At 41.0% G+C, this 12,460-nt stretch overlaps 2 protein-coding genes across 3 annotated transcripts in view; one reads left to right on the top strand and one right to left on the bottom strand.

Annotated features, from left to right (window-relative positions):
• The window catches only part of LOC309375039 (C-signal-like), a 22,390-nt gene extending 21,874 nt beyond the window's left edge, over positions 1 to 516 (bottom strand). The window contains exon 1 of the mRNA XM_081920422.1: positions 312 to 516. Within this exon, the coding sequence (XP_081776548.1) occupies positions 312 to 459 (148 nt within the window). The 5' untranslated portion in view covers positions 460 to 516. The remainder of the gene's footprint in view (positions 1 to 311) is intronic.
• On the top strand, positions 500 to 12,460 carry LOC309375048 (C-signal-like). 2 transcript variants are annotated; one of them, XM_081920435.1, is made up of 6 exons: positions 513 to 724; positions 4,173 to 4,224; positions 6,246 to 6,433; positions 7,587 to 7,745; positions 8,531 to 8,641; positions 11,266 to 12,460. In XM_081920435.1, exons 1-6 carry the CDS (start codon positions 578 to 580, stop codon positions 11,383 to 11,385), a joined length of 777 nt encoding a protein of 258 aa, XP_081776561.1. In that variant the 5' UTR covers positions 513 to 577; the 3' UTR covers positions 11,386 to 12,460. The 2 variants fall into 2 exon arrangements, with proteins under 2 accessions (XP_081776562.1, XP_081776561.1); XM_081920436.1 differs by lacking the exon at positions 8,531 to 8,641 and having other exon boundaries at positions 500 to 724.

Raw genomic sequence — 12,460 nt, 5'->3', positions numbered from 1 at the left:
AAAACCATACAGCTGCTAACACAGTGCATTACAATTGCTACAACAGGCAGAATAATCATTAAGTGGTCCTCCAAGACCCCCAGCAATTTTCAAGAGGCCAGTGCAGTGGGAAAGTTGGGAGATCACTGCCTTATATGTTGCATAAACTTGTACTACCCTACCATTTGAATAAGTGATAAGCAAGCAGGGCTCAATTTCCCCATAAGCCTAATATCATTTCATCACCCTTCCTTTATTCTAATCATTCAACCAAGTAAACAAGTCCCATAGTCTCAAAAGCCATTCTTGCTTAGAGGGTGGGTCAAACTTACTTGTGGACCCAGTGCCCCTCCTGCCTGAGAATGCAGCGCTGCAAGCCTCAGACTGAGAGGACTCCATCATAGATACCCCACCAAGACCAGGGTCTCTCCTGCCCCTTAGCTGATCTTGCTCTCCTTCAGTTCTTTTACACAAAGGCATTCCTGTCCCTCAATGTCAGCAGTTATATAATCCTGGTTGGAGAAGCTGAGGGCTAGATTTACCGTTCTGATTGGGTTGGCAAAGACCTTAGTCAGTTTGGCACAGGCTAGGAAGAGAGATGGCTGTGCTGAATGCACGCAGTGTCCTGGTGACTGGGTCCAATCGGGGTATTGGCTTGGAGCTGGTGAGGCAGCTGGTTGGGAAAAGCAACCGGCCAGAATGGATCTTTGCCACCTGCCGGGACCCAGAGGGACCACGTGCCCAGGTGAGCTCAGGGTGGAACTTAGGGTGGGTTTCCCTTTGATGCCAAGGAGATTGTGTCCTGGTCAGTAGAGGAACTCTTTAAGTTCCACATTCATGGGGTAGGTTAAGTGGCTTGGAGATAGTTTGCATGTCGGCTCAAGCACAGATTGTTTACCCCTTTTGGGGTGCCTTTGCTGAAATTTTTCCTTGCAGAGCTAGGAATGAAAAGCTGGAAAGAAGTTAATTACTCCCACCTGAAGAGCATTTAAAGAGAGAAGTAAATATCCTGATGAGTGTTGGAGATAACAAGAATAACTCAGATCCAAAGCTTCTGAAATACATACCATGGGATGAAGATTACTAAGGAGCCAATTACATTGAGCAGAGTGATTACTGTATTTTTTGCTCTATAAGACTCACTTTTTCCCTCCTAAAAAGTAAGGGGAAATGTGTGTGCGTCTTATGGAGCGAATGCAGGCTGTGCAGCTATCCCAGAAGCCAGAACTGCAAGAGGGATTGCTGCTTTCACTGCGCAGCGATCCCTCTTGCTGTTCTGGCTTCTGAGATTCAGAATATTTTTTTCTTGTTTTCTTCCTCCAAAAACTAGGTGCGTCTTGTGGTCTGGTGCGTCTTATAGAGCGAAAAATACGGTATTTTTTCTGGGTCAAAGTGTTTAGGATTAGAATATTGCTAAACATAATAATTTGTATTGAAACAAGAGTGCCAGGAAACTGATTTGTGAATCCATATATTAAGGTATAACACTCTGTTTTTCATCTGGGGAGTTCCTCTCCCCAGCTAAGCAAGAAGCCCTCTTTCTCCAGCTCCTTGTTAGGCATTCCTTCCTAGGGACTTCACAAGAAGCCACAAACCCCTCTTTTGCTGTAAACAGCAGTGTAGCATTGCGACATAGAAATGCAGAACCGAGAAACGATTGCAAATATGTAGTTTTGTATTCTCCTGTTGCATGGCTCAAAGCAAACAAGTTTATTTTTAATCTCTTGGCTGGAATAGATTGTTCTTTTAATTTAGAGAAAGAAGTGGTTTGGAATTGATTTTTTGGTGGAGAAACAAAACTGCATGAAAACAGAAGCAAGTGTTCCTTGTGATCTTTTCTGAAAATCATACTTGGACCCTCTTACATGGAAGCTCTTTCTCTGTTCATGTATTAGAGAATAACACTGTTTTTCATCGGGGTTACTCAGTCACATATAAAGACATGCTTGGTAGCCAAAGGCAAGAAGGAATTGCAAGCAGGCAAGTGAGTGCTCTGTCCTTCCTCTATGCCTAACTGCTAGAGGATAGAAGCCACAAATTATATTGGGTTAAGACTTGTGGTTCTCTTGGGGGAGGTTTGTTTTATCTCTAGTGGTGAAATCTGGTTTCTCAGAACTGCATGCAAAAAGTTTGAGTTGCTAAATTTTTTAAATATAAGTTTGTATATAAGTAGCATAAGGAAAACAAGAAAGTTGACCAATAAAATGGGGAAAGACAATAGTGCTGCCCTGTCAAATGATTGAGTGCATGCTGTTTGTGACAAGAAAAACTTAAGATCATTACCGTATTTTTCCGCTCCATAAGACACACCTGACCATAAGTTTTTAGAGGAGGAAAATAAGAAAAAAATCTTCTGAACAAAACAGTGGATGTATGATTTTTGTGGTTCATGCTGTGGCTACAGACATGTGATCTGATGGTGAATTTGGGGTGACCCAATGCAAAAATCCTGAGGATCCATGTGGATCCATGCTTTGTAACCATGTTTTTGCGCTATTGTGGTCCCACGCAACAGTGGGTGCGTGATTATTTTGGTGCAGGCTGTAGCCATGGACATGCTATGTGGTGTGATGGTGAATTTGGGGTGACCCAATGTAAAAATCCTGAGGATCCATGGGCTTTTACCTCCCCCCTCCCAGGCAACCTCTGCTAGCGTCCCTTATCTCTCTTCCAATCCCACTGATCAACAGTTTCCTTTCAATACTCCCTTCCCTCTTGTTTGCCTTAGTCTCTTTTCCTTAGCTGGAGCAGTTTTTTGCTCCTCCTTTTCTTCTAATTTCTCTCCTTATTGCTTTAGTCTTCCTGTTTCCCCCCTTTGCAAGTTTGCTGTCTTTATCTCCCCCCTCCCAGGCAGCCTCCTTTATCTCTAGCATCCCTTATCTCTCTCCCCGATCGGCAAATGTTCAGCGGCTTTGTTTCAACACCCACTTCTCCCTAAAAAAAAAAAAAAAAAAGCATGATCTGCTTTTTGCCCCTGGCCAATTTGGCTCCAGGGACCACACATTCACTCCATAAGACACACAGACATTTCCCCTTACTTTTTAGGAAGAAAAAAGTGTGTCTTATGGTAAATGATCCATATATCATGCAGACATCAATTCCATAACTACTACACTGGTGCACTTAGGGAGTGTTGCAAATTGTTACCATTGGTATAGGTGATAAATATTGCTTTAAAAAATATGAAGCCCATTGGCCTGTTGGCAGATCAACTCTGCATAACAGAGTTGTCTGCAAACATGACATGAAGGCTGGCAACATTAACCCTGCTGTGTGAGAATCCCTTGGAGACAATCAGGTTGTGTAGCTACTGCAGTGACCAGAGAAGGAATGGCTGCTGAGAGGAATGCAGAAAGAAGAGGCATTCATGGTACACCTGCATCAGCAAAACAGGATGCCTTCATTTGCCCCAGCTGCAACAAAACATGTCTCTACCATATTGGACTCTACAGCCACAGCAGGCGCTGTAACTCTCCAAGGGTTTGACTTCATCCTCAAAGGCGCACTCTTTCACTGACAATTGGTAACCATTACCAAACATGAAAATTCTATACTGCCCTTCATCCGAGGACCAACATGCAACTGTGAAAATTGTATTTTCTATCTGCAATAATTGATGACAGAAGAAAATTATTTCTTAAGAAAAGTTGTGTGAGGAAGATTCAGAATTCTAAGTTAATTATAGGATTTTTTCATTCTGGTTATACATAATTCTGTTCAGATCTGCATAAATTCATACTATTTCATTCATTTTTATATTTCATTTCACTGTTTCTAAAGAGGGGAAACCTTTGTTAGAGGGGCATGTTGTGATTTGTCCAGGAAATTCAGAATTCTAAGTGTGTTTACTTTGTAGTTGATTTGCTTCCAAGTTCACTATTTCTATTTCTGCTACCTTGCCTTACTGTTAATCTTTGTTTTCTAATGATCTAATGACTGGGGACAAATAAATAAATCTGATATGACAATCAACCATTTATTGGATTACTCTTACTGCTCCTGTGGTTTATTGTGACTTTGGGTTTGAGCCCCAAATATCTGTTCTTTGCTGTCACACAGAGGGAAGAAACATGGTAACAATGTGAATGCCTAGTGGGAAATCGCCCTCCTCTTCCTATCCTGTCTCAAATAATCCCGTATGCAGGACATGAAGTTCTATTCTCTCTCTCTCCTTTTTTAAAAAAATATTTCAGGAATTGAAGAATTTGGCTGCTAAGCACCAGGGAGTAGAGATTCTTGCACTGGGTAAGTGCCTGCTCTCTCCACCTACCCCACCTTAAATTCCCTCATCCTAAATTACTGTCTACAATAGCTAGAATTCAAGGCCGTCTCATTCAAGGTCTTTTGTAGGTTACATGTGCATTGTTTCTCCAGTGCTCACTTAGGGAGCTTCCAGATGGGGGCTCAATACTGCAAATCAGTCATTTAGATGTCACAAACAGGTTGTTGGCTGACAGAAGTATGGTTGGTTGGGTTTGTTTACTTAACCACTTGGATTTTCCACAGAAAGGGGAAGATCTAGACTAAATCTTGTAGTAGCAGGGGGAGGGGGGGAGATGCAGAATGGCATTCTGATGCCAACAGTGTCATGTAGAAACTGCAGAAAAAATTGCATGTATGAGGAGTTCTAATGCCACAGTAAATGCCTTCTCAAAACAACCTTAGAATATAAGAACTCAAAAAAAGTGTTGGATCCAGGACCAAAGCAGAAAAGCTAATATTCTGCCAGGTAGATAAAAAGAGAGAGAGAGAGTGTTCCTCTATTTGGTATAAATTCAGTGTTGCAGCAATTGGCATGCTTAGTGAGTAAATAGGCAATGTAATAGAACAAACAAAGGGAGTACTGTAAATACTGGCAACAGTGTAGTCAACGCCTGGCCTTGAGCATTCTCAATCCAACACTGAGTGTTTCTCAGAACAACACATATATTTTTTAATTATATAAAAAAGGGAAAAGCCCAATCGCCCAGTGAGGACTGTAGTTGTGGAATGTTGTGTGTCAGTTAAAAGTGAATAACAATAGAAAAGAGACCTTTTTCACTTTCACAAGTATAGCAACACCTATAAAAACACTGCTAATGCCATGACCCCTGAATCTAGTAGTAAGCCAGACATAGGTTGGGAGGCTGCAAAGATACCAGCTAAGGAACTGGACAAAGTTCAAGTCTCTGAGGGGCTTGTTGGGGATCAGGGGAGCATTGTGCCTAAAGCCAGGGCACTTACGAGTGTCTTTCCCTGAGCCTGAGGAGCCAAATGCCTCCCACCACACATTGCTGGTCCAGCAGTGCACTAGGAGGCTATGGAAGACAAGAGAAGTGTCCATCTTCAGGTCAGAAGGATAGCCCTTTAAGGCTCTGAAGTTGTTCACAGTGGGGTGGAATGGGCTAGAAAAGGTAGTCTGGAGGTCAAGATTTAAAAGGTTTCAGTTTGGTCCTAACCTTCATCTGAGCAAGTAGGTCACCTAGAGCTATCTGTGGTACTATTTCTGTCCAACACATGCAGACAGAAGTTGTTACTTAAAAGTAAGAAATACCTTTATTCAGACAAATAATGGTGCAGGCTCAGCGGCAGAAAAATTACTCAGGAGTCATGATTCAGAAGTTCAGGAACAACAAAATAAATTCAGAATTGGACAGAAGTGATGAAGATGTCCCAACAAGTTTCCATGCCCCACCTACCAAACTTTTAAAGACTAAGCGTGGTGCATTTACTCATGGCACTTGCTTGCCTTGATGGAATGTTGGGTTTGCAACCATGTGTTTCATTGGGCTGGGTGAGTATGCTCCTGTCTACAAAGGTGGCACCTGTTTCTAGGCAACAAGACTGCATGCTCTGGTTCAACTGCTGCTTCCTTTGTCTTTGGTGGCTCACAACCCTCGCCAGCCTCAGCTGGGAAGCAAGGTCAAGAGGGAGAGCCAGCACCCCTGCTTCCCCTTCTGAAGTAGCTGAGACTGGGGTGGAAAGGGGAAATCTCCCCTCCTCTAATCCAGGATCCCACAATTCAGCCCCTCCTATTATTATTCTTCCCCTTGTGGGATACCTGTACAGTTCTGGCAAACGTGCTTGTCCATTGCGTGCATTTTATCTGGTATACATAATATATATAGCATGTATGCATAAAAATGTGCCAAGTAAATTGATGCATAGTCCTCTGGATTTCCAGAGCAAGACGACTGCAGGTACAGAGCAATAGCAGTACTGGTGAGGTCTGCAGGGTTAGATCTTCATTCACTTTCATTTCCTTTAAAATATTTTTGCTACTGTAGATACTTCCGAGCCATCTAGTGTCAAGGCTGCTGCAACCCGAGTCACAGAGTGGTTGAAGGGAGCTGGGCTAAATCTTCTGATAAACAATGCTGGGATTTTAAAGCTAAGCACTCTGGAAACAGAGACACCAGACAGTATGGCTGAGGTATACAAAACCAATGTGATTGGTAGCATGTTGGTGACTCAGGTAAGACTCTTTGTCTCTTTGTTACATAAACTTTTTGGCATGTTACAGAGCCCTTGACTTTGGAAGGTCATGATGCCACTGCTTTCTGGTTGTTGCTTTCTGGTTGCTTTCTGGTTGTTGGGGTGATGGGTCGGTGTGCCTTTTGCATTGAGAACATATGAACAGCAGGAACTTTTTATAGCTGCATGCCACACCAAAATTTAACGGTATTTGTGGTTATGGAAGTAAAGTGATGAGAGAAGGTTGTACAGCTCCTGTCTGGGTGACCTGCAAGAGAACTTTGGCATGCCACTGCATGTAACTCCTGGGCTTATGTTTGTCCTCACAGTGAGAACATTGAACTGGAGAGGAGATACACTGACCTTCTCACTGAGGCGAAGGCTGTATATAATTATCTAGACCCACTCCAATCCAGGTTCAGAACTTGATTTGGGACTGAATCACCCTTGGTTATCAGTAGAGGGTCAGAGAGAGTGCAATTCTGCTGCTCCTGCTTGATCTCTCATGACCATAGACGGTCTATGGGAGATTGGTACCAGCAGCACTATTCTGCAGTAGTTGCAGTCTTATCTCATTATTCTTGAGCTATGGAGTGCTGCAGGACACTACATGTCTCCAGAGTTATTTAACATCCATATGAAACCTTTGGGTGTGGCCATATGGAGATCTCGCACAAGGTCCAGCTCTATTTGTCTGTAACTTCAGAATCAGGAATGGTGGAGCAGGTCCTAGACCGGGGTCTGGATGCAGTGATAAGCTGGATGAGGGCTAATTGAATCCACTTTATTTTTCTTGCACCTAGGAGCCATAGCCACATGCCTCTTTGTTCCAGGAAGCAGGAGAGAGAGAAAGGGAGGGAAGCAAGGGAAGCCTGTTAAGCCACACCCACTGGCAACTTGTGCTCAGGGCTAAGGATAACCCTTTCATGCATACAGGCATGAGTCAATAATTGAATATCACAACAGAAGTATCTTTCTTAAGTATCCATATTTTATTGGTTTTAAACCTGTCTTTTGCTAGTTGGAGGGGGGACTGTTTGAAAACCATTTTTATCTGTTTTTCTGGTATGTTTGTCAATTGCCTTTAGATGAATGGAAAAAGTGATTTGTAAATTAATAATAATCAACATTCATTCTACCCTTCCCTTCTCCAGGCATTCCTGCCCTTGCTGAAGAAGGCATCTCAGGAAAGCTCCCAGAAAGGGATGAGCTGCAGCAAAGCTGCCATTATCAATGTATCCAGTGAAGCCGGTTCCATTAAAAATGTCCTTGTATGGAATGAAGGGCAAATCATTGGTTACCGTTGTAGCAAGGTATGGAGGTCACAGTGGTTGGCTCTGCAATCCAAAGTTTGAAAGTGACTCTCAGTTAATTTCACCTTAGGGTGCTGAAGAGGTTCTTAGAAAATCCATCCTATCTTGACTGTACCCATTTTTGTTAGTGACATACAGACACTTTCATTTGTTTAGAGTTAGTGCATTCTGGCCTATTTATTTAATTTAACAGAATATAGATTGATATATTTTAAAAAAATCTCTAAGCACATTATGTATATAAAATAATAGATTTAAAAATAAACACCGGTATATAGCATTTATTTAAGATACTGATAGCATACTTTTAAAACAAACTGACATAATTAAATAGTTGTATTTGAAAAAGAGTACAGATAATTTATAATTTTTTTAAAAGGTATACATAATTAGGAATGGACATATGTCACTAATTTCTGGTTTCTTGCAGCTTCTCATTTTCCCAGCCTTAAATTCAATCATCTTCCTTTCTGCTGTAATGTGATTTTTCGTATTAAAAATCCTCTTGAAAATATCACTCTTAATAGACGCATTTTTAATGCAGTTTTCACTGATACACGTTTGTATGTTATTTTTACAAATATAAGAATTTTATGTGCACTTTTCTATGTATGCTATATGCTTTTTGTACACAGTGGTTCAAGAACAGAGCCACAAAATTTAGAGAAGTGTAAATTTTGAACAGAGATTTTTGTATTTCAGTTTGTGTATTGGTTTGAGTAGCTTCTCATCAAATTATAAACAGAACTGAATTTCTACCTGCTTCTGGTATGTCCCTCTCCTAGGCTGCTCTGAACATGCTCACCCGGTGCCAGTCCCTGGGATATGCCAAAGACAACATCCTGTGCATTACATTGCATCCTGGGTGGTTACAGACAGACATGGGAAATAAATTGGTACGTGATTCATGTATGGGATGTTATGAGTAGTACCTCTGGTGGGGGACATGTCATACTCCTTCTGGACTAGTTTGTCCACCTTTGCTCCCCACCCTGCACTAAACTCTCACCTGTGACTCCTAGAAACTATCAGCATGTGACCTGACACATATAGACCATTGCAAAACAATAAGGTCTGTGCTGCCTTTAAAAGTTTTTTTGTGCTTCTGGAATTTGCTTCCTTACTGTGGGTGGGTGTTTTAAACTTCTATTCCACCCACTCCTTTTACTTTCCTAACCAACTCAGCACTATAAGGCTTTCCATTATTAAGAGTCTCACACAATGGCAGCCTCTCTCTCAGCCTTTCAGATACCTTGTATTATTCACTTCCCTCTTTCCAAGTAAATGAAGCAGCTAAAGGCTCGTCACTTTACAATTTCCCTATAGTGTTCTAAACCCCTTTTAAGCTTCATTATAACATCCTTAGGAAAAGCAAAGCGTGCTTAAAAACAAACAAACTGTAAACAAATGCAGATTGTTTTTCTTCAATAAATTCTGTTCCTGGAGAGCTGAGTAAATTCTATATTTGCTCACAGCAGAAATTTCTAACATCCCCACTTCTTCCACCCTTTAGTTGTGGGAACAATCAATATATCCTTAGTCTCTGTTTCCCCTTAACCAGGTACTAATCAATATGAGGATGTGTGCTCTCTCTTGACTTATCCATGTTTGTCATTATTTTTTCTCACTGCGCAAGACATTCATTTATTTTGCACAGTACAAGTCACTCGTTTATTGTCTTTCCAAAGCTGCAATGACACCCATAGACTTATATCCCATGATTTAAAGAATATTTAGTGAGATATTGTAATATAAGATAATTAAGAAATCCTTAGAAGTAACAGATTAGGATAAGGGATAGAAAAAGATTAATAATAAAGATTATTATGGATTACAGTTGGAAGTAAGGTTAAGAAGTTTGTAATGAAAGAAGATACTGATGTCATAAATATGAAATTGGGAACTGCTAAATATGTAATGTGATGAAATCCAGATTGGAGGGTGTCGAGGAAGTCTTTTAGCAATGTAAATACACCAGGGAATAAAAAGAAAAAAATCTTCTTTTATTTTGTGTATTTTTATTGTTAAGTTTTTATGTTGTGTCAAATGTAATGTTTTTCTTTTGTGTTTTTGTCTATGTGTTATAAGAGAAAACTAATAAATTTTGGGGCGTGAAAAATGAATTTGATTCCCCTGGAAAAGCAACAGCTCCTGCAATGGAACATCAAATTTTGAGGTCCAGTGTAGGTTAGCCCTAGGATCCTTTGGTGGCAGACTTTGTGAGAAACGTTTTGGATGTATGTAATGTCTATCAGACCACCCTTATCAATGCATAAGTAGAAGAGCTATCAAGAATATTTCTCTGTTTTCCTCTCATAGGCTGTTATGACGGAAAGCTCAGGTAGACCAGAGGTCTGGTGGGGCAGTGGAATTCCACCAGAGTGGTGTAGCTTACAGAGTGCTGGGCTGGAGACTCACTTTGATTGTCTGCGGGTACAGTTAGCCAGAGGGGGTTGGAGACAGCACTTTGTGAGAGAAAAAGGAAAGGAGTGGAGACTGTGGTTTTTGATGTTCCGCTAGATAAGAGGATAGTCTCTGAGTTTTGTGTGTAACATCCATCCTGAGGGAAAGATCTACAACCAGAGAAATACATTTCTGAGCTTAGATCGAATGACAGTGATTAGTGTCTTTTGAGAGTATACACAGTTTGAGAGTATACGCAGTATCCACAACTTTTTATGGAAGAAAAGCACAGGTTAAAAGTGTGGCATTTACTGTAACGACTTCATGTTGTTTACCTGCACCTTTTTTTTCTAGAAGAAAAGCACTACAGACAAGTGAGAACTGGGTAGCTGAATTTGAGACAGGAGAAGTGGAGTTGTGAAGGAACACTCTGCTTGGGTCTCAATTCAGAAAGACGGGAACAGCTCTTCTGGTGAGAGAAGAGTAATCCCAAAACCAGCTCGGAGGGGGGTAGCGGTGATCCTCTGGTCTGGTATACTAATAGAGGAGCCTCAGGAGTAAGATTTATAGAAGGCTGGGAAACTGACAGAAACTACCACCTTGTTTCAGAACCTAAGCTTTAAGACTTAAGCTGTAACACTTCAGTAAATAGTTTAAGAAATTGAAGGGGAGGGGAAGCTGTAGATATACCATCTTGATTAGAAGCCTGTAACATCCACTGAATTTAATATATAGAAGTTTACTGTTTCTTGGTAAACTTGGTAGTCTAGGTAATGGGGCCCGCCCTATGGAATGCCCTCCCATCAGATGTCAAAGAAATAAACAACTATCTGACTTTTAGAAGACATCTGAAGGCAGCCCTGTTTAGGGAAGTTTTTAATACTGAATGAATTTTTATGCTTTGCTGGAAGCTGCCCAGAGTGGCTGGGGAAACCCAGCCACATGGGCGGGGTATAAAGAATAAATTTATTATTATTATTATTATTATTATTATTATTATTATTATTATTAGAATTAGAATTATGACAAACCAGTTTTACCAATTTTGTTTGTAAAATAATATTTTTTTCCTGTTTAACTGCAAGTTGTTGTGTCACTTTCCCTATTCTCTTTCCAGGGGCAGCCCCCACTGACTGTGGACCGCAGTGTGCAAGAAATCCTGAACACCATTCCCTCTCTCTCCGAGAAAGACCATGGCACATTTGTGAACTTGGATGGGAAAGTCCTTCCCTGGTAAAACACCAAACAATCTGCTTGTCTGCACTGCAGAAGGAACCCCTCACTACCACAGGCAACAAAAACACCAGAGAAGAGATGCTTTTTTTCTACTTCTTTAAAAAATACATATTCAGCTGAAACTCTCACCATCTAGCCTTCCTTTGAACTATTCTGTGTCATGAGGTTAATTCCTAGTGGCTTTTGCAGTCTCGCTTGCTTGTATTTCTTTTTAACAGTGCAAGTCATCTGTTAACTCATTTATTCACACTAGTTAGCCTCCACTGCACACATGTTATGGATGCTTCCAGATGTGGGTGACCTAGCAACAGCCAGTGGTTGCTGTTCTGCTTCAAGCAAAAAGCAGAATAACAACTATTCACTGAGATTGCTGGAATCCAAATAACATTGTTTGGCTGAATAGATAGTCTCCTTTCCCCCAGCCTCAAATGTTTGGAAAGGGATACTTTGGTGGACTAGGGCATGTGGAGGCTAAACCAGTCAATGGGGCAGTCTTCCTCTTCCTCTTCCCCCATCAAAGCATTTGAAGGGTCACAGCTAGAGATTTGCTATATCTAATGCATATATTTGGAGAAGCCCTGTAACAGCTCAGCGGCAGAGCCTCTGCTTTGCATGCGGAAGGTTCTGTGGTCAACCCTGATTCCTCCAAGAATATAGAATCATAGGAATGCCCCTTGTCTGAAAATCCAGAGAGCCTCTGCCAGTCAGTGTGGACAATACTCAGCAGGATGGACCAATGGTCTGACACAGTATACCGCAGCTTCCTTCCTATGTTCCTCCTCCCTCAGGGGCTGGCCCAACCGTTTGGCAGAGGGAGGCAGCAAGTAAACAAAGCTATGTGAGCCATTAAAATCATCAAAATGAATGCAAGGAAGAAATAATACAAGTAGGCTAACTGTTTAAGTATGAAATGGTTGATTGCAGTAATAAATGATTTTTTGAATTCTGCAAATATTTGATAATTTTTAAATTTTTGTAACTGTAAAAAACATGATTGGAACTTACTATGATTTGCAATTTCCTAATATTGTAAGCTATTCTTTTTGCATTTCAATAAAGTAGGTTTGCCTATCTAA

Source organism: Podarcis melisellensis, assembly GCF_964234715.1.
Source record: "Podarcis melisellensis genome assembly, chromosome: 8".
NCBI classification, from domain to species: Eukaryota; Metazoa; Chordata; class Lepidosauria; order Squamata; family Lacertidae; genus Podarcis; species Podarcis melisellensis.
Note: the sequence above shows the minus strand (reverse complement) of the source record. Positions and strands in the feature narration are given on the sequence as shown.